We start from the raw sequence: 26,710 nt of genomic DNA on the forward strand, positions 1-26,710 counted from the left end.
CCGGGCCCCCCAAACCTAGGGTTCGGGTCTTTCCTCAACCTGACGTGCCAAGATGGCGGCGGCACCACGGGTCCGGAGGGGAGGAGGGGCGGGAATGCGAGGAGGGTGGGACGTACCATCCCCACCCCGGGGGAGAGAGGAGGAACACTGCGAGGGCAAAAGGAAGTCCTGCCGGGAAAAGCAAGAAACGCCCCCTCGCTCCACCCATGCGTGGATCTTTCCCACTCCCCTGGGACCGGGGCCGCGCTCCACCCGCGGGACACGCCCTCTCCCCCCAGGGCCAATGAGAGGAGCCAGCTGGAAGTCTCGGGTTTTATGAATGAGTCCCGCTCTCACCCACCGGTGGCCGGCCTCCCGCCAAAGCGTCCAGTTCAGGGGCAGGCCGGCACCTTAAGACACCTATCATACGGCAGGGAATTATAATCGTTTTACTCTCTGGTTCACTCGGTGAAATCTTTCAGTAAACTGCCCACGCTTTCTTCATAATTCCTCTCGGAATTATGTTTTATGTTGGACACAAATCGTGGATCAACATTGTTCTGTATGGGAATTCAATACTCAACACAGGTGGCTCTTTACACAGTTACAAAAATAAATGTAGTTTTTATTACCAAGTAATAAAATAAAAGACATAATTAACCCTAGTATAGGGAAGCAGGATAAGGTGTTAAATTGAATAACAAGTGTATGTTACTTTCTCTCTGGGGAAAGACTGGGTTTTAAGCATAACAGTATGGCAGCATAAGTGCTCAAAAAATATAAATCCAAACTCGTTTAAGAATTAGGAATTAGCAGAACAAGGAACTAGCCCAGCTAATGTGTGGATCAAGAGTGCCTAGGACTCCTGAGTCAAATGAGAACTTCTGGTAGGAGACAGGAAAGGGATGAAGACAGGAGATTGATCCTATGAGTTTGGTTTTTTTTTTTAATAGCTGACTAAAAAATAATACCAAACAACTCCTGAAAACCTAGACTCATAATAAGATTACTACATGATAAAAGGGAAGGCATGAAATAAACAGCTTCCACTATACTTTTAAGAGCCAGGGTACATACTGAGTTCGGTCCTGACTCCTAAAATGATTTTACTTCATTTCTGCACTGCCCACACATCAGAGACTATAAGCTGTGTAAAAAGGACAGATACCCTAGATCCTATCAATAAACCCTGGGCCCCTCCAAAATCTGCCAGATTTGCAGAGGAAAGAAAAGCTGACCTGCCTTGCTGTGTTATTGGATAACAAGATACAATGAGGTTCTATTACATAGTAAAGTCACTTACCAAACAAGATATTCTCACAAAGCTAACTTTTTTTCCAAAAGCATGTAAAAATTATAATTTATACATATACACACACTATATTTTACAGTTTGATCGTTCAAATAGTTAAACAGTTCATTTAGGGGGTTTTTGTGGGGGTTTTTTGCATTGTTTTCCCTTCCAGATTCTTTGTCACTGCCTTGGCTCTGCCCTAATCTGACATCATTCTGTCACATCTACTAAATCAAGTTAAGTATTCATTTACCTTGGTAAGAACAATCTTTCTGGGTGATTCAGAGGGGAGAGGTTTCTGAAAGGTCCAGTCTGTTCTGAGGTGGTAGAGTTAGTTAAGTCTGTTCACACAGGTGGAGGGAAGAGGCATAGGGAGGCTCCCTCCAGAGCAAGATGAGTGCTCACACCTAGATGTTCCAGTGCCTACTGACTGAAAAAACCACTCTGCACCCAGCAAAAGTTACCGAGGGTCCCATAGAGCAAGTCACACTGGTTCTCAAAAGAACTGAGCTGTTTCTGGAATCCATGAAGGAAAGTCACTTTGAACAGTGGTGGTTTGACATCTGTGAAAGAAGCCATTTGAACTCTTATAAAGAGAATTTTTAAGGGATCAGCAGCCTCCCTGGAAATTTCAGGAAAACCAGCAAGACAGGGGATGGCTTTCATCTTTTCATAAAGTTCTTCTCCAGAGCTACTGAGGTTCTCTGGAGAGAGTAAATATTCCGCTTCACCCGATCTTCCAGAGAGGAGGTAGATGCGCTCTCTAGCTTCATGCGGCTGGAAAGAGAAGACAGGGGAAAATTAAGTAACAACATTTGTCAACTGGTCAACTACCTGGCAGAATTAGAAGAAACATGTTGTTACCCATAAAGCGGCTGTAGAAACACAAGCTCTCTTTAAGTCCACATAGATAAGTTTTGAATAACTCCATCTGGAACTCAATTTTTTACAAATTTGTAAGGGAAAATTTATCTGTTCTGGAAAATAAGTCAAAGCCTCATTTGAAAAAGGCTTCCTGAGCCATGAATTCTTAGAAGGACAAGAAGATTCAGTAAAATACCAATTCATTTCTCCTCCCCTCAAATCAAAAACATCCCCCTGTCTGGCCAGAAGTTGAGAAGAGCAACAGAGGTATCTGGGGGCTGAGCTCCGCAGGGACACAGAAACACTGGGAACACAGTGAATGAACCAGTTTTTCTGACTGCCTCTCTGGGACCACTGCCATGAACGCTGTTAGGCAGGGAAAAGATGCACTCACTGGATAAACTTCCCATCCCGGGAGTCTAGCTTCTCCAGCCTCTGCTCCCGCTCGTCATCCTTGGCATGCCTCTTGAGGATGTTCAGCCTCTCTTCCTCCCGCCACTTGGCGTTTTCCATCATCTCTTGCCTTTTTCGCTCCAGCTCCTCTGATGAGAGCTTTCTGTTGAACACAAAAATTACCCTAAGGCCTACTTCTCTCCCAGCCAAAAAATAGAAATACCCCAGGAAGAGAAACCAGGTAGGACCCAGATTCTCCAGCCCATAGCTCTCTTCCCTTGGAGATGCCCAGCCCAGTGCCACACTCAGCAAGAGTTTCCTTCCTTCCTAACAACTTGATCAGGTGGTTTCACTCAAATTTCACGACTTTTAGTGAAGGAATCCATACTCTCATTCAATAATCTCTAAAGTAATTATTCTGAAACAATACATAATAAGAACTAATCAGGAACCTCCATCTATGGCAATTATTCCAGTTGTTTGTTTAACAACTTATAGAAGAACAGGGAACCAAGTTTATCCATGTGATGGTTGATATCTACCACCTACCCACTGGAGATGCTTAGAAGTTCATGGACATAGCTCATGAGTATACCATTCAGGACTAAGCTAGAAGCAAGCTGCCTAAAGAATTTAACTTAGTCTCAGTAGATAGGTCTTCTTTCCTAGCACTCACTGCAAATGAAGAGCAAGAAGAGGAGATGAACCAGCTCGATCACTACCAACGTAAGACATCCAAATCCATTGTTTCTCAAATTGGTGTGATATACAGATCCCCCTTTAAAAGGAAAAATAATTATCGGAGTCCCATAGGGAGTGGGAGCCCAATTTTGAGAAATAAACTTAAGATACTAAAAATCTGACAGTTATCTATAGTGAAGTGAAGACTCCCCTTCAAAACCCCACTAACTAAAAAGAAAATGGAAGAGGAAATAACTCTAGATAAGACATATGTGAACAAACTGTCAGAAGACACAAGAAGATGAAGGAGTGGTAACCACTTTAACAGATTACAGGACACGGAATCCTAAGTGCCTGATACTGATCAGAAGCAATTCACACTGTAAAATCCAGGAGAGCTTCAGGTACTGTAGGCTCTAATACTTTGGAGTGTGGTCCACAAGGATGAAAACAAAGGGACTAATTTTAAGTCTATATAAGGAACAATTAAGACAACCTGGGATCCTCATGCCTGACTCGGGGGAAGTCAGTGACTGCTCTCTCAAGCATCTATAGGAGACCCTCTAGAGGGTAGACTCTGGTAGTTTCTAGAGAAATTGAACCACACAGGAGAACCACACCAGACAGCTACATGTAAAAGAATACAATCAGAACATTTTCTCACAGCACATACAAAAAAAAACTCACAATGGATTAAAGACCCAAATATAAAACCAGAAACCATAAAACTCCTACAAGAAAACAGGCAGTACATTCTTTGACATAAGTCATAGCAATTTTTTTTTTAATCTATCTGCTATAGGCAAAGGAAACAGGAGCAAAAATAAACAAATGGGACCAGATTAAACTCGAAAGCTTTTGAACAGCAAAAGAAATTATCAACAAAACAAAAATCACTGAATGGGAAAAAATATATTTGCAAATAACATGACTGACAGAGTTAATATTCAAATTATATAAACAGCTCAAACAACTCAGCAGAACACACAACCCAACTAAAAAATGAGTAGAAGACCTGAAGAGACATTTTTCCAAAGAAGATATACAGATGGTTAACATGCACATGAAAAGATGCTCAAGACTGCTAAACATCAGAGAAAAACAGATCAAAACCACAACGTGGTATCACTTCACACCTGAAGAATGGCTAGCATCAAAAAGACCACAAATAACACGTTGGTGAAGATGTGGAGAAACGGGAGAAGCTTCATCTTTTCAATTGACAAGAAAGGTGTTTCAGATCACTAATTAAAACATTCAAAAGAGAACTCAAAAAAATTTTTAAATTCTTGCAGAACTCTCAGACCCTTGAGGAAATAGCCAGTGACTCTCAATCTGAGAAACAATATAAACAGTGCTAAGAAAGGTTTTACGGCCGTAATCTTTCTTTCTTTTTTCAGTACCCTAATCTTGGTTACATCTTTAGTGTTCAACTACCTGGAACACCAAACCAAAGCAAAGAGATCACAAAACCCATCCTTTCCAGTTTCTGTGTTTCCATTCTTGGAAGACTGAGATCTTGAGGGCTCTAACTCACTTTTTAAAAAAAAATTTATTGAAATATTGGTCTATTGGTCCTACACAGTAGGAACCTGTTTATTCTAACTCTTTCTAAATCATAAAATTCAACAACAATTCTAACAGCACTAAGAAAAGGTTGACAAAGTGAGACAAATTCAAGTGATGGCAGATGGCAAAAGAGACAGAAAAACAAAGCAGGATCTGAAAAAGCAGGCCTTGCACTGACCAAGAGTCTTAAAATATATTAAAAAAAAAAACAACATATAGTCATGAGCATCCACCCCTAAGAAGAGCATGGATTACAGCACAGCTGAAGAACTGACCCAGCGACACCAACAGGAGATTAAATAACATGCAGTATACCCTCCCCCTCTGGAAGGCAGGGAAATATGTAATATTTTGGAAAGTTGCCAATCAAAATTAAACCTTAAACTTAGGGAATCAGGCAATTAAGAGTTAAAAGGGACCTTAGGGTCTGCATCTCTTCTAATGCCATAGTGACTGAAAGAGGTTATTATGAACTCAGTGATTTTTCAGTGCTGGTTGTGTACTGGAATTACTGAGGTTATTCATGTCCATTGAGTTGCTGATCCTAGCTACCCATCTCACCCTCCCAGAAATTATGTCATAAGAGCCGCCAGGGAATGGGATTTTGGGTTTTCTTTAAGTTTTCAGGTGATTCTAATATGCAGCCAACTGGGGAGGCAGTTAAAGAAGTACACAAAAGTTGCCCAACTCTTTTTTTTTTGCCAAATCTTAGTTCCTCCACCAGGAATTGAACCCAAGCCCTCAGCATGGAAAGTGTGGAATCCTAACCACTGGACCACTAGGGAATTCCTTCATCTAATAACTTCTAAGAGCAATTGAGACCCTTTGGGACAGCCTCTCAAGGGCACAGCCAACTCCACTCAGATCCCAAGACTGTATGTCTATGTTCTGTCAGACCCAAGCCATACCTAACTCAAATGCAGAGTTGATCTTAGGGCGTTTGCCCTCAAAGAGACCACCCTGCTTCCCTTTCAGCTGATGCCTCAAGAAAGGAGCACTCTTAAGAAAAGCTTCCTGTGGAAATCTCTGTGAGAATAACCGCGGTTTACAGATGTTGACAAAGAGTCACTTACTGAATTGGTCATTAGTTCAATAGTTCAAAACTATTTACTTTGTCCTTTCAATGTGATTCACATGCAGTGGGGGGGGGGCGGGTAGGGTGGATGGTTAAAAGTTAACAAGTGGAATAAGAAAGGGGTAAACAAAAAGGGTGATACAGATTATCCTCTTGCCCTGGTCTGAGCCACTCCTAGACTCATGCCTGGGAGTCTGAAGTGAACCTCCTGGGCTCTGGACTCACCTGGTGTACCCAGGAGCATACCGCCTTTGGTAAACCTCCTTTTTAGGAGACGGGCTCTTACTTCGGCCTCTGTCTTTCCTGTTTACCTTAGAGTTGTGCCTGTAACAGATACAGAAGGCAGAGAGGAGAAAAGCTTTTTCAATATAGGGGCTTCTATCATGTCCTTCAAAAGATGGAAGAAAAGCTAACAGCTTTAGAATCATAACCCAAATTGAAGAAAACAGAGGGAAGAACTGGAAGAAAAATAAAGGCATAAGGATACATAAGATTTGATATTACTCTCACTCCAGAGATTCCACACATACAAATATGTAGTTCTAGAAATTTGGGCTTTACATTAAAAAAAAAAAAAGTAACAATAATAACAAAGCAAAGCCATTTGGAAGAGTTGATGAACAGATATGGCCAACAGCAAAGCCCAGCTGTGACCAGGCCCCCACACCCACAGGTCATTGCCCACTGAATTCCCACACTCACGGCTTGCTTGGCCTTGGGGACCGAGACCTTCTGCCAGGGGATCGGGACCTCCTATCCCGGGACCCTGCTTCCTTGGTGCTCTTCTTGCTGGTATGTCTGGGAGGTGAGGAAGAGGAGCTTCTGGACCTGGAATAATTTTTCAACCCATGCGCTCCCTTTCGTTCAGCCATCAGAGAGCCCTGCAGTCCCTGGCTATGGTCGGAGTTCCTGACCTGTATCATCAAGGAAAGGAAGGAAAGCTGTATGCAGGAAGATCCAGCAGCTCAGAAGATGCAGTGAAACAAGAAAATGAATAAACACTGAGGTCCTATACGGGGCCAACTGGGTATTCCAATCCCATCATACGGTTATCACTGAGAGCTACATACACTAAGGAAAGTTATCCTCTGCTGCTGCTGATGCTGCTAAGTCGCTTCAGCCGTGTCCAACTCTTCGCGACCCCATGGACTGCAGCCTACCAGGCTCCTCCGTCCATGGGATTTTCCAGGCAAGAGTACTGGAGTGGGGTGCCATCACCTTCTCCGAAAGTCATCCTCAGAATGCCCTAAAAGGATATATCACCCAAGCACTTAAATTGGCCTGGCTCTTCTCTACAGCCTGAGGGGGAGTAGGAGGCAAAACATGGAGGAAAGGACCTGAGGGGAAAAAAGGAGTCCAGAGGGATGTACATTTATTAAAGTAATCAACCCGGACACTTAAAATGTATGCATTTCATGTAAATTACCTACAGAGGGAAGGGGGGGATGCCTAAATGCCCATTATGGTTTAGCCCCTCTACTCAGAGGGACTACAGCTTAGTGAGAGGCTCAGGAGTAAGGAAGGGGCCTGTTCCCCAGCAATCCCAGCCTCTGCTGCCCAAACTCCCTTCTTTCTGTGTGTATGACTGGCTGCTAAAAATGCTCTATGTCCATGCAGCAACATGGATGGACTCAGAGACTGTCATACTGAGGGAAATAAAAGTCAGACAAAGAAGGAGAAATATCGTATGACATCCCTGATATGCAGAATCTAAAAATGATAGAAATGAAACTGTTTACAAAATAGAAAAAGACTCACAGACTTAGAGAACGAACTTATGGTTGCCAGGGGGAAAGATTGGGGGAAGGAATAGTTAGGGAGTTTGGAATGGACAGGTACACACTGCTATATTTAAAATGGATAACCAATAAGGGTCTACTGTATATAGCACTGGGAACTCTGCTCAATGTTATATGGCAGCTTGGATGGGAGGGGAGTTTGGAGGAGAGTGGATACATGTATATATATGGCTGAGTCCCTCTGCTGTACACCTGAAACTATCATAACATCAGCTATACTCCAAAATAAAATTAAAAGTTTAAAAAGAAACTGCTCTATATCCAAAAAGGCTGCCAGGTTGGCACATTCCATGGCCCCATGGTCACTCCCTTTGAGAAGCCATATCCTTACCTGTAAGCCATATCCAGGGACTTTGGACAAAACAGAGGGAGAATTTGCCATCCTCTTTTGAGATCTAAGAGATTAAACACATAGTCATTGAAAAAGAAGACGCCTAAAGGTCCAGTTTACAGCTCTGTGCCGAAATGTGCTTCCTGTTTCAAACGTGACCTCTCCCACCTCCTGGCTCTCACGTGGGAGTGTGTTTCTCTATCTCTGCTGGAAGATGCATCAGCACAGTCATGTTTTTCCTGCGAAAAACCGTGGGCCTCACTTTTCAGCTCCAGCGCCCGAGCACATTCTCCTCTCACCTCGTGCTGCTATTCTAGGGACTCTGAGTCAGCAGCGACAGCGCTGGCGGCTCCCGCAGAGAAGACACAGAACAAGCCCAGATGGGCCCATTAATGCATTAAAAAAAAGAAAAAGCCTTCATAAAACCCACTCCAGTCTTGGTGGAATCAAGAGCTGAAATGAGGGACTGCCCTGGCAGTCCAGCGGTTAAGATTCTGAGCTTAAAATACACGAAGCGCAGGTCCCATCCCTCATCGAGGAACTAAGATCCCACATGTCATGCAGTGTGGCCAAAAAGTACATAAATAAATAAAATAAAAAAGAGCTGAAAGTCGCATCCAGGACGTCTGATTTAGGACTGACACAGTGGCAGCCAGCCCTGCTGGGGATCTTGCCAGCACCTCTAGGAACTCTAATGCTAGCTGGCAACTCCATGGGCAGAGAGCCAGAGGGTGCCAGTGCCCTCCACTGAGCCCCCAGAACCTAGCGGTTCTCGGTCCAGAGCAGGCGCTCGTCCACTTCTGTGGAATGAATGAGAGTGAGTGAATCAATGGTGCAGGAGGCCGCTCAGCGCTCTCACCTCCCGCGGCTGCGCTCATCCTCGCTGCTGCAACGATCGCTGCCTGGGCTTCTGTGCTTATGTTTCTTGTGCTTCTTTTTCTTCTCCTTCTTTTTCTTCTTCTCCTTTTTTTCCAGACTCATTTGCAACTAGAAAATACCCAGAACATAAGCATGTAAGATTATCCAGACCTGTCAGCCTCTCTGAGGGTCATGTGGAAACTGCCTGACTTCAGGTCTCTGGGTCTACAGGGGCTTGGGGACATGATCAATCAGCCACCCCGTGCTGACAACAGTGGAGGGTCCTGACCCTGGTTGTGCAGAAACACCCGCTAGACTACTGAATGGACTTTCTGGTGGGTGGGGCTGGGAATCTGTGTTTTGAAACAGTCCCCAGAACCACTGCCTAGGAATTTCTATTCTGTCAAAAGAATCCAACTCCACTGAAAGTAATTAGGGACTGCAAGATCAATTTTTAAACTTTTCTTAACCAACTGATCCAAGAAACATGTACATAAAGGGAGTTTAGGGGAGAATGGATACATGCGTATGTAAAGCTGAGTCCTCTGCGGTCACCCTGACACTGTCACAACAATCGGCTACACTCCAAACATAAAATAAAAAGTTAAAAAAAAAAGAAACAGCCACATAATATGTGGATGATGAATGGGCCCTAATGATGAATGGGATACCACCTGATCTCCTGAACACAGTGTACAATCATGGTTTCCAAAGGCATATCCCAATACCCGTCTTTTTCTGGAAGAATGACATCACATGCTGCATTTCCAACCAAAAGACATAAAAGAGAAAATCAAGCATAACTAAGCTTGATATAAGATTGCATAAAATCACCAGGAGACAGTCTCTAAAAGACAAAGACATTTAAAGCCATTCTGTTTTCCCTCTCATAATAAATGGAGAGAAGGAAAGAAAAGAATAAATGAAAAAAAAAAAAAGAATAAATGGAGAGGAGTTCTCATGTTAAGTAGCTCTTAATGCTTACATAATGCACTACTTACCAATTCTTTGATTTTCTTCATTTTCACAGGATTATTCAATACTTCTCTTTTCTTCTCCTCCTCTTTCTTCCTAAAGAAAGAGAAGTTATAAAAATTATGATTATTTCTTCAGAAAGGGAATTAAGTCATTCATTCTACTCTCCATAACTCTATGCAGCAATCTTTTTTCTAAATGCAGGCAGACAAGCCCTATGCTGCAATCTGCATGATGGTGTGAAAGTCAGAAATCTTCCCCAAGTCTGCATGAGGGATTGCATATTGCGGGTCAAGTCCACACTGGCTCCCTGTTGTGCAAGAAAGTGAGTTTGGTCTGTTGCTTGTTAAGCTTCATGCTCAGGGCTTCCCAACTGGTCAAGTAAATGTATGTCATCTTGTGTATCAAACATATGCAGCATTTCAATACTACCTCCACTGTTTAGCATCATAACTCATTGAAAAGTAAAGAGAATGGATTCCTCTTTAAAGAAGCCTTATTCTTATATATTCATAGGAAGATAAACAGGTCAATTTTCCTGGAGAACAATTTGGCAACATTTATCACAGCCTGTACATACTCATAAAGTCTTCAGACTTATAAATGCTTCCTCAAGAATTTATTATTGAAGGGATATAATCAAGGAAGGTCACTAAAAAGTTGTTCATATTAGAATGACGTAAGCCTGGAAACAAGTTAGGGATTCAATAGGAGAATATTAATAAAATAAATTATGGTATATCCGTACAATATAGATATTAAAAATGATGTTATAAAAGCGTGGTCAGCAATAAAAAAAGATGCCCCATATATATGATTAGGTGGAAAAAATGAGTTTATAAAATAATATGCATACTTATACACCGATGTTCATAGCAGTATTATTCATAATAGCTAAAAGGAGGAAATAATCCAAATGGGCATGAGAGATGAATGGATTAAAAAATGTGGTATAAACATGCAACTGACTATCATTCAGCCTTAGAAAAGAAGGAAATCCTGATACAACCTCAGTGAACCTTGAAGACATTATACGAAGTGAAATAAGCCACTCACAAAAAAGCAAATACTGAACAATTTCACTTGTATGAGGCTCAGAATAGTCCAACAATAGGAATGGAAAATACAATAGTGGGCCCCAGGGACTGCGGGGGAAGGGAAATGGAGCGTTGTTTAATGGGTATAGATTTTCAGTTTTGTAAGATGAGGACTTTCCTGGTGGCCTAGAGGTTAGAATTCCGGGCTTTCACTTTGGTGGCCTGGGCTCAACTCCTGGTTGGGGAAGATCCAGTAAGCCTCACACACACACACAAAAAACAAACAAAGAGATGAAAAACTTCTGGAGATTGACTGCACAATAATCCAAACGCCCTACTACTGAACTGTATACATAAAATGGTTTAAATGGGAAATTGTACATCATGTGCATTTTACCACAATTTTTAAAACAGAAATTCTGACACATGCTATATAATATGGATAAACCTTGATGACATAATGCGAATGAAATAGGCCAGTCACACAAAAAAAATAAATACCATATGATTCCACTTATATGAGTAATTAGAGTATACTCATAGAAACAGAAAGTAGAAGTGGTTGCCAGGAACTGGGAAGAGGAGGGAATGGGGACTTATTGTTTAAGGAGTGTAAGGTTTCAGCTGCAAAGATGAAAAAGCTCTGGAGAAGGACGGGTGGGGGTGATGGTTCCACAACAGTGTGAATGTGCCTACTGCCACTGAGCTGTACAGTTTAGAACAGTTAACATGGTAAATTTTATGTTATGCATATTTTACTACAAAATGGGAGAAAATATGTACATATAAAGATATATAAATAAGAAATAAACTTTTTCAATGTTCTATCTTACATCCTTGAAATAAAATTATGCAAATTAAAACACACACACACACACACACACACACACAACATGATTTTATTTAACACCCAAAATTCAGCTTTACTTTGATCTGTTCTAAGATTTCAAGTAAGATTCTAAAGTTTCTTTTTAAAGGGTTCTGCTATGAAAACAAACAAACAAAGGGAGGGAGAGAGGGGAGGGGAAAAGAACTCTTCAGTTCAGTAGCTCAGTCATGTCCGACTCTTTGCGATCCCATGAATCGCAGCAGCCAGGCCTCCCTGTCCATCACCAACTCCCAGAGTTCACTCAAACTCATGTCCATCGAGTTGGTGATGCCATCCAGCCATCTCATCCTCTGTCGTCCCATTCTGCTCCTGCCCCCAATCCCTCCCAGCATCAGAGTCTTTTCCAATGAGTCAACTCTTCGCATGAGGTGGCCAAAGTACTGGAGTTTCAGCTTCAACATCAGTCCCTCCAATGAACACCCAGGACTGATCTCCTTTAGAATGGACTGGCTGGATCTCCTTGCAGTCCAAGGGACTCTCAAGAGTCTTCTCCAACACCACAGTTCAAAAGCATCAATTCTTCGGCACTCAGCTTTCTTCACAGTCCAACTTTCACATCCATACGTGACCACTGGAAAAACCATAGCCTTGACTAGATGGACCTTAGTCGGCAAAGTAATGTCTCTACTTTTGAATACGCTGTCTAGGTTGGTCATAACTTTTCTTCTAAGCAGCAAGCGTCTTTTAATTTCATGGCTGCAGTCACCATCTACAGTGATTTTGGAGCCCAAAAAAATAAAGTGTGACACTGTTTCCACTGTTTCCCCATCTATTTCCCATGAAGTCATGGGACCAGATGCCATGATCTTAGTTTTCTGAATGCTGAGCTTTAAGCCAACTTTTTCACTCTCCTCTTTCACTTTTATCAAGAGGCTCTTAGTTCTTCTTCACTTTCTGCCATAAGAGTGGTGTCATCTGCATATCTGAGGTTATTGATATTTCTCCCGGCAATCTTGATTCCAGCTTGTGCTTCTTCCAGCCCAGCGTTTCTCATGATGTACTCTGCATATAAGTTAAATAAGCAGGGTGACAATATACAGCCTTTGACGTACTCCTTTTCCTATTTGGAACCAGTCTGTTGTTCCATGTCCAGTTCTAACTGTTGCTTCCTGACCTGCATATAGGTTTCTCAAGAGGCAGGTCATACATATCTCCAAATTTCTAAGAAGCTGCCAGTCTTTCTCACCTTGCCTACCTCTTGTTATTTAACGGCTAAGGGTAAATGGATAAATCTGATCTGGTCTGGTACATTTACCAATCTCTTCCCAACTGTAAAGCAAGAGGCGAGATAACATCTCGGCTGAGCATCTCTAACAAAACCCCCTTCCCAGACCCTCATCAGTACCTGATGATGAAAAGCGGGTCCTCTCGGATTTTGCTGGCCATGTCCAGAAGGGAATTGGCACCTGACGGGGCAAAGATAGAGCCTGGGAGGAGTCCTGTCTCCGAAGAACAGCCTGCCTCCTTCTCCTCCATCTTTTCAAAAACGTATTTGTCAATAGGACGCCCCAGCAAGTACTCATCACGGTTCACCATCCCTCCAGGACCCTGGTACATCCAGTCCAATTTTTCCTCCTTTTTCCTAGTTCAAGGGAAAAAAAAAAAAGAAATAGTCAAAGAAAATGTAGACTCCTGCAAACCTAAACACAAAACCTGAACACAAGCGATAGATAATAAGCACAGCTAGGGGAATTCCCTGGCGGTCCAGCGGTTAGGACTCCATGCTCTTACTGTCAAGGCTGTGGGTTCAATCCCTAGTCAGGGAATTAGGATCCCACAGGTTGCGAGGCACGGCCAAACATTAAAGAAAAAAAAAGTGTGGCTGATCAGACTAGGACTCATGCTACAGGCTCTTTAGCAAAGGCTAAATACCACACTCCATGAGGCACTTGGGAAGAAATAGTACTTGCTGTCATGGAGTTTACATTTTAGCAGAGAGATTATTTCCACACAACTAAAGCAACTTGTGAGGAAAGAATGTTCCTCAGCCTGGGGCGTGGATCTTTGCTCAGGGCTTCTCAAGTCTCCTTTACAAAGTCTTTGTGTTGTGCCTTCATGTCGAGGATAATCTGAAACAGCTAATGTGCACATTTTGGATCAGCTCATCACCAAGAACAATTCCAGTGACCACATATGCAGTGGTATTTATCACGTGTTTTGGAAATTACTGGCATATTGGCACCAGGGGTAATACCACATTCAAAGGGATAATGAGAAAAGATCAGCCATAACAAGTTATGTTTTCAAGCCAAAAGAGGGAAGCCAAATTATGTCACAGTATCATGCCAAATATTTCGCTGTGGTTCTAAGAGAAAAAGTGGTGAGAAAATTGGGTCTCCAGGCAACAAACAATAAAGCTGCGCTGAACTCGCAAGAGTATGTGTTGGGGCAATCAATATCACATTCACATTGCAAGCAGCAAAGCAGTTTCATCAAAAGAGTACTATCTATAACATTAGTTTCAATGATTTTTGAATATGACATTTTTTGTATATTGATTTTTAAGATTACATAACAACTATGAGCATAAATAATATCTTTTTAGTTATATCTTTGCACATTAAAAAAAATGTTTTGAATATTTATTTTTATTTATTTTGCTGTGCCAGGTCTTAGTCGCCACACGTGGGATCTAGTTCACTGACCAGGGAATGAACCTGGGTCTGCTGCATCGAGAGTTTGGAATCTTGGCCACTGAACCACCAGGGAAGCCCCATGTTTGCAAATTTTAATAAAAATAATTTAAACCAATAAGAGGGTCTAAATCCTTTAGATACCTCTTTTCTTATTAAAACGATTGGTTTGATGGACTTCCCTGGTGGTCCAGGTGTTAAGAGTCTCCCCCATGCCATGCCGGGGGGACGCAGATTTGATCCCTGGTCAGGGAACTAAGATCCCACATCCTCAGAGCAACGAAGCCCTTGCGCCACAACTACTGAGCCCATGAGCTCTGGAGCACCTTGCAGCGTGACTAGAGAGAAGCCTGCATACCAGCAGCAAAAGATCCCACGTGCCACAGCTGAGACCTGAGGCAACCAAATGAAACAAATAAACATGTCTTAAAATAAATGAATGAAAGGACATGTCAAAGGTGAGTCAAAGGATCATGCCTACACATGCCTGACATGAACATGGACTGGGAAGCGGGGACTAAAGATTCATCTGTATTCATTTGTAAACACTGACTCAGCATTCTTCCTGTGTGCCAGGCAGAGAGGAGTAACATTGGAAAGATGACAAAGATTCAGGCAGCTGAGCTCCTCATAGGCTACCAGATAAGGCACAGAGGTCAACAAATTACCAAACAGTGCTGCTGAGAGCTAAGAATGCGAGGAGGTGACTGTGGGGCACTTGAAGCAGGAACACCTGAATATGCAGATACACGTGGGAGTCATCAGCATGAAGCTGACACTGGTACCAGAGGAATGAAGGCACTCTTTAAAAAAAAAAAAATTATTTTATGTGTTTATTTATTGGCTGTGCTGAGTCTTCATTGTGGCTTGAAGGCTTCTCTACTTGTGGCGCCACGGGCATGTGTGATCTTAGTTCCCTGACCAGGGCTCGAACCCACATCCCCCACAGTGGAAGGCAGGTTCTCCACCACTGGACCACCAGGGAAGTCCCTGAAGGCACCCTTAGAGAATAAAGGGAGAAGAGCAGTGAGCCTTGGGGAGCAGGAGCAGTTACAAGATGAGGGAAAAGAAACTAAGCGAAAGAAAGAGAAGAGATGATATGAAAAGGTAGGAGGGCTGGGAACCTGAAGGCACAACAGCAAAACCTGTCCAGAAGAAAGAAGGAAAAATGAAGACAGATACTTCTATGAAGTAGTATCTTCAGGGCTCCAGCTTGTCTTCAATAGACTCAACCAGGGCTTCCCTGGTTGGCTCAGTGGTAAAGGGTCCGCCTGCCAATGCAGGAGGCATAGGTTCAATCCCTGATCTGGGAAGATTCCACATGCCATGGAGCCACTGAGCCCATGTGCCACAGCTGCTGAATCTGTGCTCTAGAGCCAGGGAGCGGTAATTACTGAGGCCTCGCACTGCAACTACTGAAGCCTGAGCTCTAGAGACTGTGCTCAGCAACGAGAAGCCCAAGCACCACAACCAGAAAGTGGCCCCCGCTCCCCACAACTAGAGGAAAGTCCACGGAGCAACAGCGACCCAGCCCAGCCAACAATCAATCAGTTAGTTCATTAAATTTTTTTTTTTTTTAAAGGACTCAACTGATATGAGTCCTCCTCAGGCCCTCTGGTAAGAAACCACGTTGTAATCACAGAGATCCAGTGCCACGGGACTTGGCCTGGTTCCACCACTAACCAGCCCAGGAACCATGCAAGTTATTTCTTCACACTTCCACATCCTCACATCTAAAATGGAACTAGCTTCCCAATACAGGGGACAGGAGTTAGATCCCTCGTCCAGACACTGAGACCCCACACGTCACGGGGCAACTAGCCCGTGTACCACTACTACTGAGCCCACAGGCCTAGAGCCTGTGCTCCCCAACAAGAGAAGCCATTGCAATGGGAAGCCCACCCACGGCAATGACAGGAAGCCCTTGGGCAGCAATGAAGACCTAACCAAAAATAAACAGATAAATAAAATTTTTAAATAAAATGGAGCTGGTAACTGCCAGCTCTCATTGCTTTTAAATGAGATGCTCTGAGTTGTTTTTTTTTAATATTTATTTATTTATTTGGCTACACCAGGTCTTAATTGCAGCATGTGAGATCTTCAGTCTTCATTGCAGCATACAGGATTTTTTAGTTGCAGCATGTGGGATCTAGTTCCCTGACCAGGGATTGAACAGGGGCCCTCTGCATTATGAGTGCAGAGTCTTAGCCACTGGACCACCAGGGAAGTCCCTCTCTCTGAGTTTTTAAATGAGAAAAGATACAGGGTAGAAGTCATATAAAAATGAAATAATCTACAGTTTTTGCTGTTGCTATCACTAAGGATATAGAACAGGTTCTTGAGGCTGCCCACGAGGCTCACCCAGGGAGGTTTTTGTTTTTGCCACGCAAGTGGCTTGTGAGATTTTAGTTCCCTAACCAGGATCCCAGGGACGGGGGAGCCTGGCGGGCTGCTGTCTATGGGGTCGCACAGAGTCGGACACGACTGAAGCAACTTAGCAGCAACCAGAGACCAAACCAGAGCCCTCGGCAGTGAAAGCCGAGAAGTGAGAGGTCTCCTACCCACTGGGTGGCCAGGGAATTCCGAGGGAGCTCTTAAAATCTACAGATGCCCTTGCCCCAGACAACCCCTGCTATTCTTAGGAAGCTGGCCTGAGTGGGAATCACTCCCATCTTCATCTGTCTAATCTCCCAAGGACACACTGAAGTACAAGGGTTGAGAAATGCTGGTGTAGACCCATGCATGGAAAACACAATTTTCTAATAAAGAGAATACCAAGCAACACTCCACTGCAAAGAGGAATTTGGATGAAGCTCAAGGATAATGTAGATATTAAGGTTTTTTCTTTGTTCTAGGAGAGAAGCATAATAAACATAGAAAAGATCATCTGAACCATAGAAGTGAGCTGTTAAACAGCACAGGGTTTCTACTGTATACATGAAAAGCACGACACTGTGCAAGGAACTACCCAAGCCAGTCCGCTGGACAAGCAGATCGTCTAACTACATCTGCAAGTAAAAACCGAGAAAAGGGGCCTACTTGTTGACCTTGGAGTTTCACGATGTTGGAGGACATGGGTGAGGGGGCTGGGGCAAAAAAAAAAAATCAAAAGAATATAAAATCACCTTCCTCCCATTCACAGCAGACAAGAGGGCCTGAGGGTCAGCAACATGGTAAACACTGGACTCCCAGCTCTGAAGCTGCTCATCTATACTCTGACCTCATTGGACTCTGCAAAGTCCAAAATTTCTGACATATCAGGTGCATAATCTGTAACATTTGCCTGAATAAAAATTTGAAAATAATTTTTTACTTTTGGTTAGTTGGGAAGTAAACTCTTCTAACAGATATTCTGTCTAAAGTTGACATTTGTTTTAAAATCAAGGGTTCACATATAAGAATGTCTTATACGCTGCCCAGGAATTAGTCCAAATGTGTGAAACTGATTTACTTTAAATGTAAAGGATATAATTTATACGAAGTATGAAAAGTAAAATAATTTAATGTGTGCCTATGGTTAAAAAAAAAGTACAGAATTTAATTCTCTTAGCTCATTTTATATATTAATGCCCTAAATCTATTGTGTTGTACTTTAAAAATTCCAAAACTCCTTTTATTTTAAAATATTCCGAATATTTTAAACTCATACTTAAGTCAGAATGGCGTTCTCCCAATCCATTTTCCTGAAAGAATGTAACTGTTCCTGCCTAAATTCCGTAATACCATTTCCATGAACTGAAACTAAGTCTCTCTCTTGGTCTGTGTCTCTTCTCTCACACACACACTCACACACACAAATGTCACTAATCCTCCTGTGATGAAATTACTAAGGAAAAGCCCTATATATCCAATACAGGGGAAAGTATGTCACATGTCACCCTGGAGACTTGTCCACGAGGACACGCACAAGGAACAGTACAGACTACTCAATTTTAGTCTAGTTTTTACTCAATTCTGATTTAGGAATGCACTGCATATTTTATGCTTTTTATTTTTCTCAGAACACATTTACTCCTATCCCCTTTTATGGAGGTTGGTAGGGTATATCATCTGTTACTTCTATCCGATATCATACAAGAGGAAACTGAATGGGACTGTCCACAGTCACAAAGCTTTCACTGACAGACACAACATCTATCTCCTTCCATGGGACCTCAATGCCTCCCTAAAATGAGCCTGCAGTACATACATTAACAAAAGCAGGAATGTGGCCTCGACACAGTAAGAGCAGGGTAGAGGCAGTCATCCTCAGTCACAGTTACTTGACAATTGTCTACCGTGAACTTGGCCTACACTGAGGCCTTTACGTGTCATCTCATCTGATCCTCTAAAAGCCTTAGGAGTTGGGTACTCTCACCACCACCCTGGTTCTACTGAGGTCACTGAGGCTCCCAAACTTGCTCCCAGTTACAAAGCTGGGCTAGTTCACACAAAGTCAGCCTTAGAACCCAGTCCAGACTGACTCCAAACTCATTCTCTTATCCAGCTATTATGCAACAACTGGACGATGCACGCACAGGCCTGCACTTCCCCACACACCAAGACAGCCCCAGCCCAAATGGCCCCAGCGCCTTGCTTACTTGACAGCCCCGACATCCTCCGCGTAGCGCTGCATCTCCTCCCGGGCCCTCTCCTCCCGCAGCTCACGCTGAAGCTCCTCAATCTTCTTCCGCTCAGCCTCATGCTTCTGCTCAGCCTTCCACACTTTCTCCACATTGCGGAGGGTCTGCGGGTGCCAGCTCTTCTTCAGATTCTGTGGCAAATGAAACGAGGGAGAAAACAAGGCAGGGAGCAGGTGTGTGGTGAGTATAACTGGCCCTGCTGCACCCCACCCCGTTCACGCCAAGGCAGCCATGTAAGGGCAAGACGACTCTAACAATGGCGAGGCTGGCACCCAACAATCTCTCACACGTCGGGGGCAGAGGAGAGGTTGTTCAAGTACATAAAATTTCAGAATGGAACAGGCCCCCCCCCCGAAATTCCCCTCAACTACTTCTATCCTGAAATGTATGAACCTAACTTCCACGGGATATGCCTGAAGTGAGGGCTGGTGATGACAATACAGGAAATGAGGCAGAGAAGTGGGAAGGTATAGACTCTGAAAGGTGAAAGAACTCAAGTGCCTTTGGCATTGGACACATTCTTAAGAATACAACCTTCTTTTCCTTGAGTCCACTGAACTTGCCTTGAACTTGCATGGTTTACAACCACACCTGATACCTCTACCTCCTTCAACCTTCCTTCCCAAGAATCTCCCCCCGATTCTGATCTTCCCTTTCACCCTCAAGGAGTGCTTCACTTCTCCCTTTCTCCCCATGAGTCACTGCATTGGTTCAGTTTCCCAACCAGGGAAGGTTTTCTGGAGGAAGTGACATCTAAGGACAATTATAAATTATCCCAGTGATGTAGGAAGCAGGGACGAGTGGAGTAGATTTCCAAAGACAGGTAACAACACACACAGCTGCACGCCCAGTGGTGAGAAAGAACAGAATACAAATAATTCAGCATGGCTGGAGATAGGACAGCAACCTGATGGGAAGGGGACTCAAGATGAAGCCAATAAAGAAAGCAACAGGTTAAGTGCCTTATAGGCCATGTTAAGGGACTGAATTATCCTGTTGGCAGTAGAAAATATTAAACATTCATATGCAGCTGAAATGCATGACCAGCTTAGCATGTAAAGAATGAATTGGAGAGGATCAGAATTGGAAAGGCCTGGTGAAATTCCCTCAATCTTGAGGTATCTCTCTTATCTGATTAAAAGCTTTCTAACAGACATAAAACACCTTGCTAAAAACTAGCAAGGGGGCAATCTGTCCCCTTCAGATGTCTATGTCAGAAGCTTTCCCTATCTCTGTTATACTTTAATAAAACTTTGGTACACAAAAAGCTCCAAGTACTCAAGCCTCATCTCTGACCCCAGTTCGAAATCCTCTCCTCCAGAGGTCATGAATTCCGGCGTAACACATGGCTCACAGCAGCAACCTTTCACTTTCCCCTCATCAGGTTATTCAACCATTCCTCCCCGACCCTCCACCTTGTCCTAATGGTCCTTCTCGCTTGCCTTCAATACAGGTGATTTTGCGTCTCAGGGAACACTTGGGAATGTCTGTAGACACTGTTGGCTGTCACAACTCGGGGAGAAAGGTGCTACTAGCCAGGGGCCAGCTATGTTGCTAAATATCCTACATGCACAGGACTACACACACAACAAAGAATTATCCAGCCCAAAATGTCAATAGTGGTGAGGCTGAGAAACTTCGGATTCGAGCTTGCTGCTGCTGCTGCTAAGTCACCTCAGTCATGTCCGACTCTGTGTGACCCCAGAGACGGCAACCCACCAGGCTCCCCTGTCCCTGGGATTCTCCAGGCAAGAGCACTGGAGTGGGTTGCCATTTCCTTCTCCAATGCATGACAGTGAAAAGTGAAGTCGCTCAGTTGTGTCCGACTCTTCACAGCCCCATGGATTGCAGCCTACCAGGCTCCTCCGTCCATGGGATTTTCTAGGCAAGAGTACTGGAGTGGGGTGCCATTTCCTGTCCCTAAATGCAGCTACTTGAAGACACTAAATCAGACTAACTTTGATGGTATCTTGAAAGTCATTCTAGTTGATAACATCTGACAAACTCTAATATAGCTACTAGACAAATGGCTAAATTAATCTATTTGCTGATTCGATTAGCTACACTTTCAGGAGATTAGCATTTTTCTGATCTTGCACTACATTCTTATGGGTACATTTTCCCATTTGGTGGCTATACAGGTTATGAGAACTAGCCACAAAACTTATAATCCCTGCGGACAGTGACTGCAGCCATGAAATTAAACGACACTTGCCCTTTGGAAGAAAAGCCATGACAAACCGAGACAGCATATTAAAAAGCAGAGACATCACTTGCTGTCAAAGGTCCATATAGTCAAAGCTATGGTTTTTCCAGTAGTCATGTATGGATGTGAGAGTTGAACTATAAAGAACTGATGTTTTCAAACTGTAGTGTTGGAGAAGACTCTTGAGAGTCACTTGGACTGCAAAGAGATCAAACCAGTCAATCCTAAAGGAAATCAATCCTGAATATTCTTTGGAAGGACTGATGTTGAAGCTGAAGCTCCAATACTTTGGCCACCTGATGCAAAGAGCCAACTCACTAGGAAAGACCCTGACGCTGGGAAAGGATGAAGGCAGGAGAAGAGGATTACAGAGGATGAGATGGTTGGATGGCATCGCTGACTCAATGGACATGAGTTTGAGCAAACTCCGGGAGACAGTGAAGGACAGTAAACCTGGTGTGCTGCAGTCCATGGGGTCACAAAGAATTGGACACGACTGAGTGACTGAACATCAATGAATTCAGAAGAAAGCTCTGCCACTACAGATCAGAATGCTGCACTAAAGGAGTGAAAGTCACAAAGGCGAACATGAGGAAGATCTTCTGTGATCCCAGAACACGGCTCAGGGATGAGGAGAATGGGGCACAAGTCACCACAATTACAGCGCAGGACAAGACTGAATTCCTAGTTGAGGAAAGGCGAGGTACCCCAAGACAAAATATACAAAACAAAATCTGCGTGACACGTCCTCCATACCTGCCTCCTTTCCTAGCCACGGTTCCAACCGTCCCCAAGCTCCCCAGAATTTCCAGCCAGAAGGGTTTCCTGCCAACAAACACCACCTGCCATCCTTGGCGACCCACCTCACGCGCCTTTCCAAGTCTCCGCCCCGTCCCTCCATGGCCGCAGTGATCCGCCCCCTGTCCAGCGCTACAGCTCCCTCTCCCCGAAAGCACAGCTGCGATAATAAGAATACTCACTGCCACACCCGTCCCCAGCCCCAGTTGGTCTCGGGCCTCAGTCCTCCCCAAGCCCTGGGCTCCCTCACTTACCAGGTCTCCGCCTCCCATGATGGTGGAGACGTTTCCTCACTCCCCGGAGCTAGAAGACGCAGGAAGGATCGGAGAGAAACTTGGAGAAATAGTTTAACAACGACCTCCCGAGACTTGGTCCCGGGAGCAGCCGGCTACCACTTCCACTGCCCGATCTAGAGCCCACTTCCGGGAGGGCGTCCTATTACAGAGACAGCGTCGCAGGACAGTGACGTTTAATACTAGCTGTCGCGTTGCGTGGCATAGCTTCGCGAGCAGTCTCACGGAGTATGGCCCATGATATCGCGGGATTTGTGGTTTCCTTTCGGTCACCTCGAGTTGGCTCTTCCCCCTGGCTTTCCAAACGTTGTGGTAATAAGCTGAAGATCTGTGGGGTTGTGCTTCCAAGGTGGCGCTAGTGGTAAAGAACCCAACTGGCCAGTGAAGGAAACGTGGAGACGCGGATTCCATCTGAGTCGGGAAGATTCCCCTGGAAGAGTGCATGGCAACCCACTCCAGTGTTCTTTGCTCTAGAATTCCATAGGCAGAGGAGCCCCGGCTACTGAAGCGACTTAGCACGCACGCGCTGTTTGGGGGTTGTGATTGAGCCTGGGCCTCACCTGGCGGTTCTGTTGCCATGGTAGTGCACTGTGGCGTCCTTGGGAGCTCCCCTCCGGATATCACTCCCGAGCCCCGGCGGGAGCCACCCAGAGTTCATAAAACGGCTTTTCAAATCAGCACGCTCCTCAAACTTCGGCTCACAGCCACCTCCCTTTCCCCAGGCTTATTTTACGGAGTTAAACAGAAACCAGCCAACCGAAATTCCATCAGCTTCCCTGCATCGAACCTTTAGAATCCGCCAGCTTCTCCCTTTCCTTTCCCTTCGTTTATGGTGAAAGAGGCATCCCTCCTACTCTAAGGCATGGAGGGTCATCAGTTGGGATCCCACCCCTCACATCTGGTATTGATAAAGTAGTTGATAGTTAATGCCACTAGGGGATTGTAAGTAGAAAAAATGTGGGAGACCCTTCTAAGTGAATGATTAATGAAGGAAGCAGGCTTCCCTTGTGACTCAGCGGGTAAAGAATCCGCCTGAATGCGGGAGACCTGGGTTCGATCCCTGGGTTGGGAAGAATCCCTGGAGACGGGAAAGGCTACCCACTCCAACATTCTGGCCTGGAGAATTCCATGGAGTGTATAGTCGATGGGGTCGCAAAGAGTCGGAGAGGACTGAGCGGCTTGAAGAAAGCAGGCTTGCTTAGCAATAAACCATGCAACAGAAGCAGGAGACATGCCCCCAAAACATAAAACAATGAATGGTGGCATGGGATCCACATCCTGCCCAGTGAGCTGAATAAGCTAATGATCGCTAGGTCACGACTCTCTGCTCACGTAAAAAACAATAATTTGTGGACCTAGCTTGATCGTACAGGAACAAGAAAACTCACCTGCCCACCCTGGAGTAGGAACTGATGGTAGAAGCATGATGTCTACTGAAGAAAGACAAAGAAGGTCTTCTCCCCCTCCCCACTTTTCCTTTGACTATAAAACTGTAGCCTGGACACAGCACCACCTTGCCCTCTTGCTGCTCCTAAGCCTCACAAGCATCCTATTCTAATAAATCACTTCTTGTGTATCGGTTTGCCTCTGGCTGAATTCTTTCTGTGCTGAGACATAAAGGACTATGATTATGAGCTCTTTGGAGCCCCTGGAAGCAACACCAAACAGTAGTATTACTCAATTTCTCCCTCTCCTCTAACTACCTAAGTATTGGCTTATTATCATCATTATTTTAGATATACTTAGTTGATCCTTTAAAAAGAAAATAGTTCATGTCTTTCCCTCAGCTGCTGCAATCTCCTCTCTGTCTTTAGCAAACTCAAAACAAGTTGCCTCCACTGTGGAGGCAAGATGCTTCCGCTTCAACTTTGGCTTAACCTGAACTCTCCACTCAATTATTCTTCCCATGACCTTCAATAATACACCCCTCCTCATATTTAAATTGAAAATCACACTTCACCCTCATCTGGACTACCTCTAACCTTTGGTGTTCAGGATTACTTTCTCCTTACTGAAATACTTTTTACTTTCTTCCCATCACTGTCCAAATTTTCATTCTCTAGATCCTGCTCAGGGAACATTTTTTTTTTCTTCCTCATTCTTCCTCTTAGGTTCTGCCTAGGTTCTTAGGCCTTTTCACAGTGTTCTCCTTTTGTGATCTCATCTACTCACAGAGCTTCAGTTACTATCTATTAAAATATGCTAATGATCCCAAATTCATTATCTTGAGTCATAGCTCCCTTTCAAGCTCCAGAGTTTTAAGCCTGGCTATTCAGTTCAGTCGCTCAGTCGTGTCCAACTCTTTGCGACCCCATGGATCGAAGCATGCCAGGCCTCCCTGTCCATCACCAACTCCGGATTTCACTCAAACTCACATCCATTGAGTCGGTGATGCCATCCAGCCATCTCCTCCTGCCCCCAGTCCCTCCCAGCATCATAGTCTTTTCCAATGAGTCAGCTCTTCTCATGAGGTGGCCAAAGTATTGGAGTTTCAGCTTCAGCATCATTCCTTCCAAAGAACACCCAGGGCTGATCTCCTTTAGAATGGGCTGGTTGGATCTCCTTGCAGTCCAAGAGACTCTCAAGAATCTTCTCCAACACCTATTAGGAATTGCCAACTGGACTAGTCAAGATTTAGAGATATGTTGCTATCTATGTGGATCAGGCTGTGTCTCTCTAAAACACACATGATTTTATCAACCCACTGCTTTGAAAAGGTTCACAGTTCCCCATTATTCATACTATAACAGCCACATTTTTAAAATGTCAAGTCCTGGGAATTCCCTGGTTGTCTGGTGGTTAGGACTCCACACTTTCACTGCGGAGAGCCTAGGTTCAGTCCCTGGTTGGGGAACTAAGATCTCACAAGCTACAATGCGCAGTTCTTTCTTGATTTGACTCTTCTGACTCCTCCAGCCTCACAAGACTTCCTACCTCTCACTCACTACGCTACAGCTAAACTTTTCTTTCCCTAGCCAAATACTCTTAACAAAAACATTTTTTAATGGGTAATACATTGTATATATATTTTTTTTCTTAGATTTATTTATTTACTTACTTTTGGCTGTGCTGGGTCTTCATTGCTGTGTGGGCTACTCTCTAATTGTGGTGTGTGGATTTTTCATTACAATAGCTTCTCTTGTTGTGGAGCGTGGGCTCCAAAGTGTATGGGCTTCAATACTTGTGGCACATAGGCTCAGTACTTGCGACTCCAGGCTCTAGAGCAGAGTACTTGTAGCCCATGGGCTTAGTTGCTCCAAGGCGTGTGGGATCTTCTTGGCCCAGGGATCGAACCCATGTATGTGTCCTGCAGTGGTCAGAAGAGTCTTTACCACTGAGCCACCAAGGAGGCCCTGTAAATATGTTTTAAAAGATATAAAATCCACATGGTACAGACTTCCCTGGTGGTCCAGTGGCTAGGAATCTGTGCTCCCACTCCAGGGACATGGGTTCCATCCCTTGTGAGAAAACTAGGATACCACATACCATATGGTGCTGCCAAAAAAAAAAAGAAGAAAATCAATGGAATAAAAGTCTCCCACCATTCTTTTATCCTTCTCAATCAGCATTTCATTTATCTCAAGTTTCCTTTATGTATCATTATAGTTTTTTATTAAATGTTTTAGTCTTTTGACCCATTTGGAATTTTTTTAATTGTCTTTCTGGTTGGCTACACATTCACCTCAACATCTCTACAGAATAATCTTATATTTTCTCCACTGGTGTGAAATACATGCATAGACACATATACTATATTCCCATTTGTATCTGAGTCTGTTTCTGAATTCTCTATTCCACTCCATTAATCCATCTATTCAGGTGCTCTTATCAAACTGCCCTGATAGCTTTGTTTTAATGATATAGGCCCACTGCACCCTCGCTACTCTTCTTTCCCTAGAGTTTCATGGTTCCTCTTACAATTTTATTTTTCTAAATGAACTTTCAGATCAACTTGTCCAGTTCCAGAAATGATGTTTTTAATGTTATTATTGAGAAATATGTTAAATTTATAGATCAATTACTCTGTATTAAAATTGTCTATATATATGTCTGTATCCATGCAAGTTTCATAATACTAAAGACCTTCACCTTTGTATCCCTTATGCATGACACACTTTCTGGCACATAGTAGTTGCATGTGTGTGTGTGTGTGTGTGTATGTGTGCGTGCCCAGTCGTGTTCAACTCTTTCCACATCCCTGGCCTGTAGCCCACCAGCCTCCTCTGTCCATGGAATTTCCCAGGCAAGAATAATGAAGTGGGTTGCCATTTCCTGCTCCAGGGGATCGTCTCAACTCAGGGACTGAACCCAAGTCTCTTGCATCTTCTGCAATGGCAAGCAGATTCTTTAGACTGCACCACTGGGGAAGTCCTGTTTAATATTGTTAAATGAATACATGAATGGACGGATGATC

At 43.9% G+C, this 26,710-nt stretch overlaps 1 protein-coding gene and 1 non-coding gene across 4 annotated transcripts; both read right to left on the minus strand.

Annotated features, from left to right (window-relative positions):
* Positions 1–574: 574 nt before the first annotated feature.
* On the minus strand, positions 575–22,966 carry CWC25 (CWC25 spliceosome associated protein homolog). Of its 3 annotated transcripts, XR_011445933.1 has the most exons (11): positions 22,258–22,966; positions 18,958–19,130; positions 13,090–13,326; positions 9,845–9,914; positions 8,845–8,972; positions 7,986–8,049; positions 6,926–7,101; positions 6,558–6,769; positions 6,081–6,179; positions 2,532–2,693; positions 575–2,050 (listed from the first exon to the last, which is right to left on the minus strand). XR_011445933.1 is itself a non-coding variant. In XM_069543306.1 (10 exons), the coding sequence occupies exons 1-10, from the start codon at positions 22,273–22,275 to the stop codon at positions 1,936–1,938; spliced, it is 1,278 nt and encodes a 425-aa protein (XP_069399407.1). In that variant the 5' UTR covers positions 22,276–22,966; the 3' UTR covers positions 575–1,935. The 3 variants fall into 3 exon arrangements, 2 of the variants coding, with proteins under 2 accessions (XP_069399407.1, XP_070145326.1); XM_069543306.1 differs by lacking the exon at positions 6,926–7,101; XM_070289225.1 differs by lacking the exons at positions 575–2,050; positions 2,532–2,693; positions 6,081–6,179; ... (3 more) ...; positions 8,845–8,972; positions 9,845–9,914 and adding an exon at positions 11,745–12,746 and having other exon boundaries at positions 22,258–22,793.
* TRNAM-CAU (transfer RNA methionine (anticodon CAU)) lies at positions 16,531–16,603 on the minus strand. Its single transcript has one exon. It is a non-coding gene; the product is annotated as a tRNA-Met (tRNA).
* Positions 22,967–26,710: the final 3,744 nt, after the last annotated feature.

This window comes from Ovis canadensis, chromosome 11 (genome assembly GCF_042477335.2).
Source record: "Ovis canadensis isolate MfBH-ARS-UI-01 breed Bighorn chromosome 11, ARS-UI_OviCan_v2, whole genome shotgun sequence".
Lineage (NCBI taxonomy): Eukaryota > Metazoa > Chordata > Mammalia > Artiodactyla > Bovidae > Ovis > Ovis canadensis.

Excerpts from the sequence above, each read along its gene's own strand:
- CWC25 (XM_069543306.1), bottom strand. Across the intron at positions 9,915-13,089 it reads GACCCGCTTTTCATCATCAG|GAAGAAAGAGGAGGAGAAGA; the intron begins GTACTGATGAGG and ends CTCTTTCTTTAG. Across the intron at positions 8,973-9,844 it reads TGAAGAAAATCAAAGAATTG|TTGCAAATGAGTCTGGAAAA; the intron begins GTAAGTAGTGCA and ends GGTATTTTCTAG.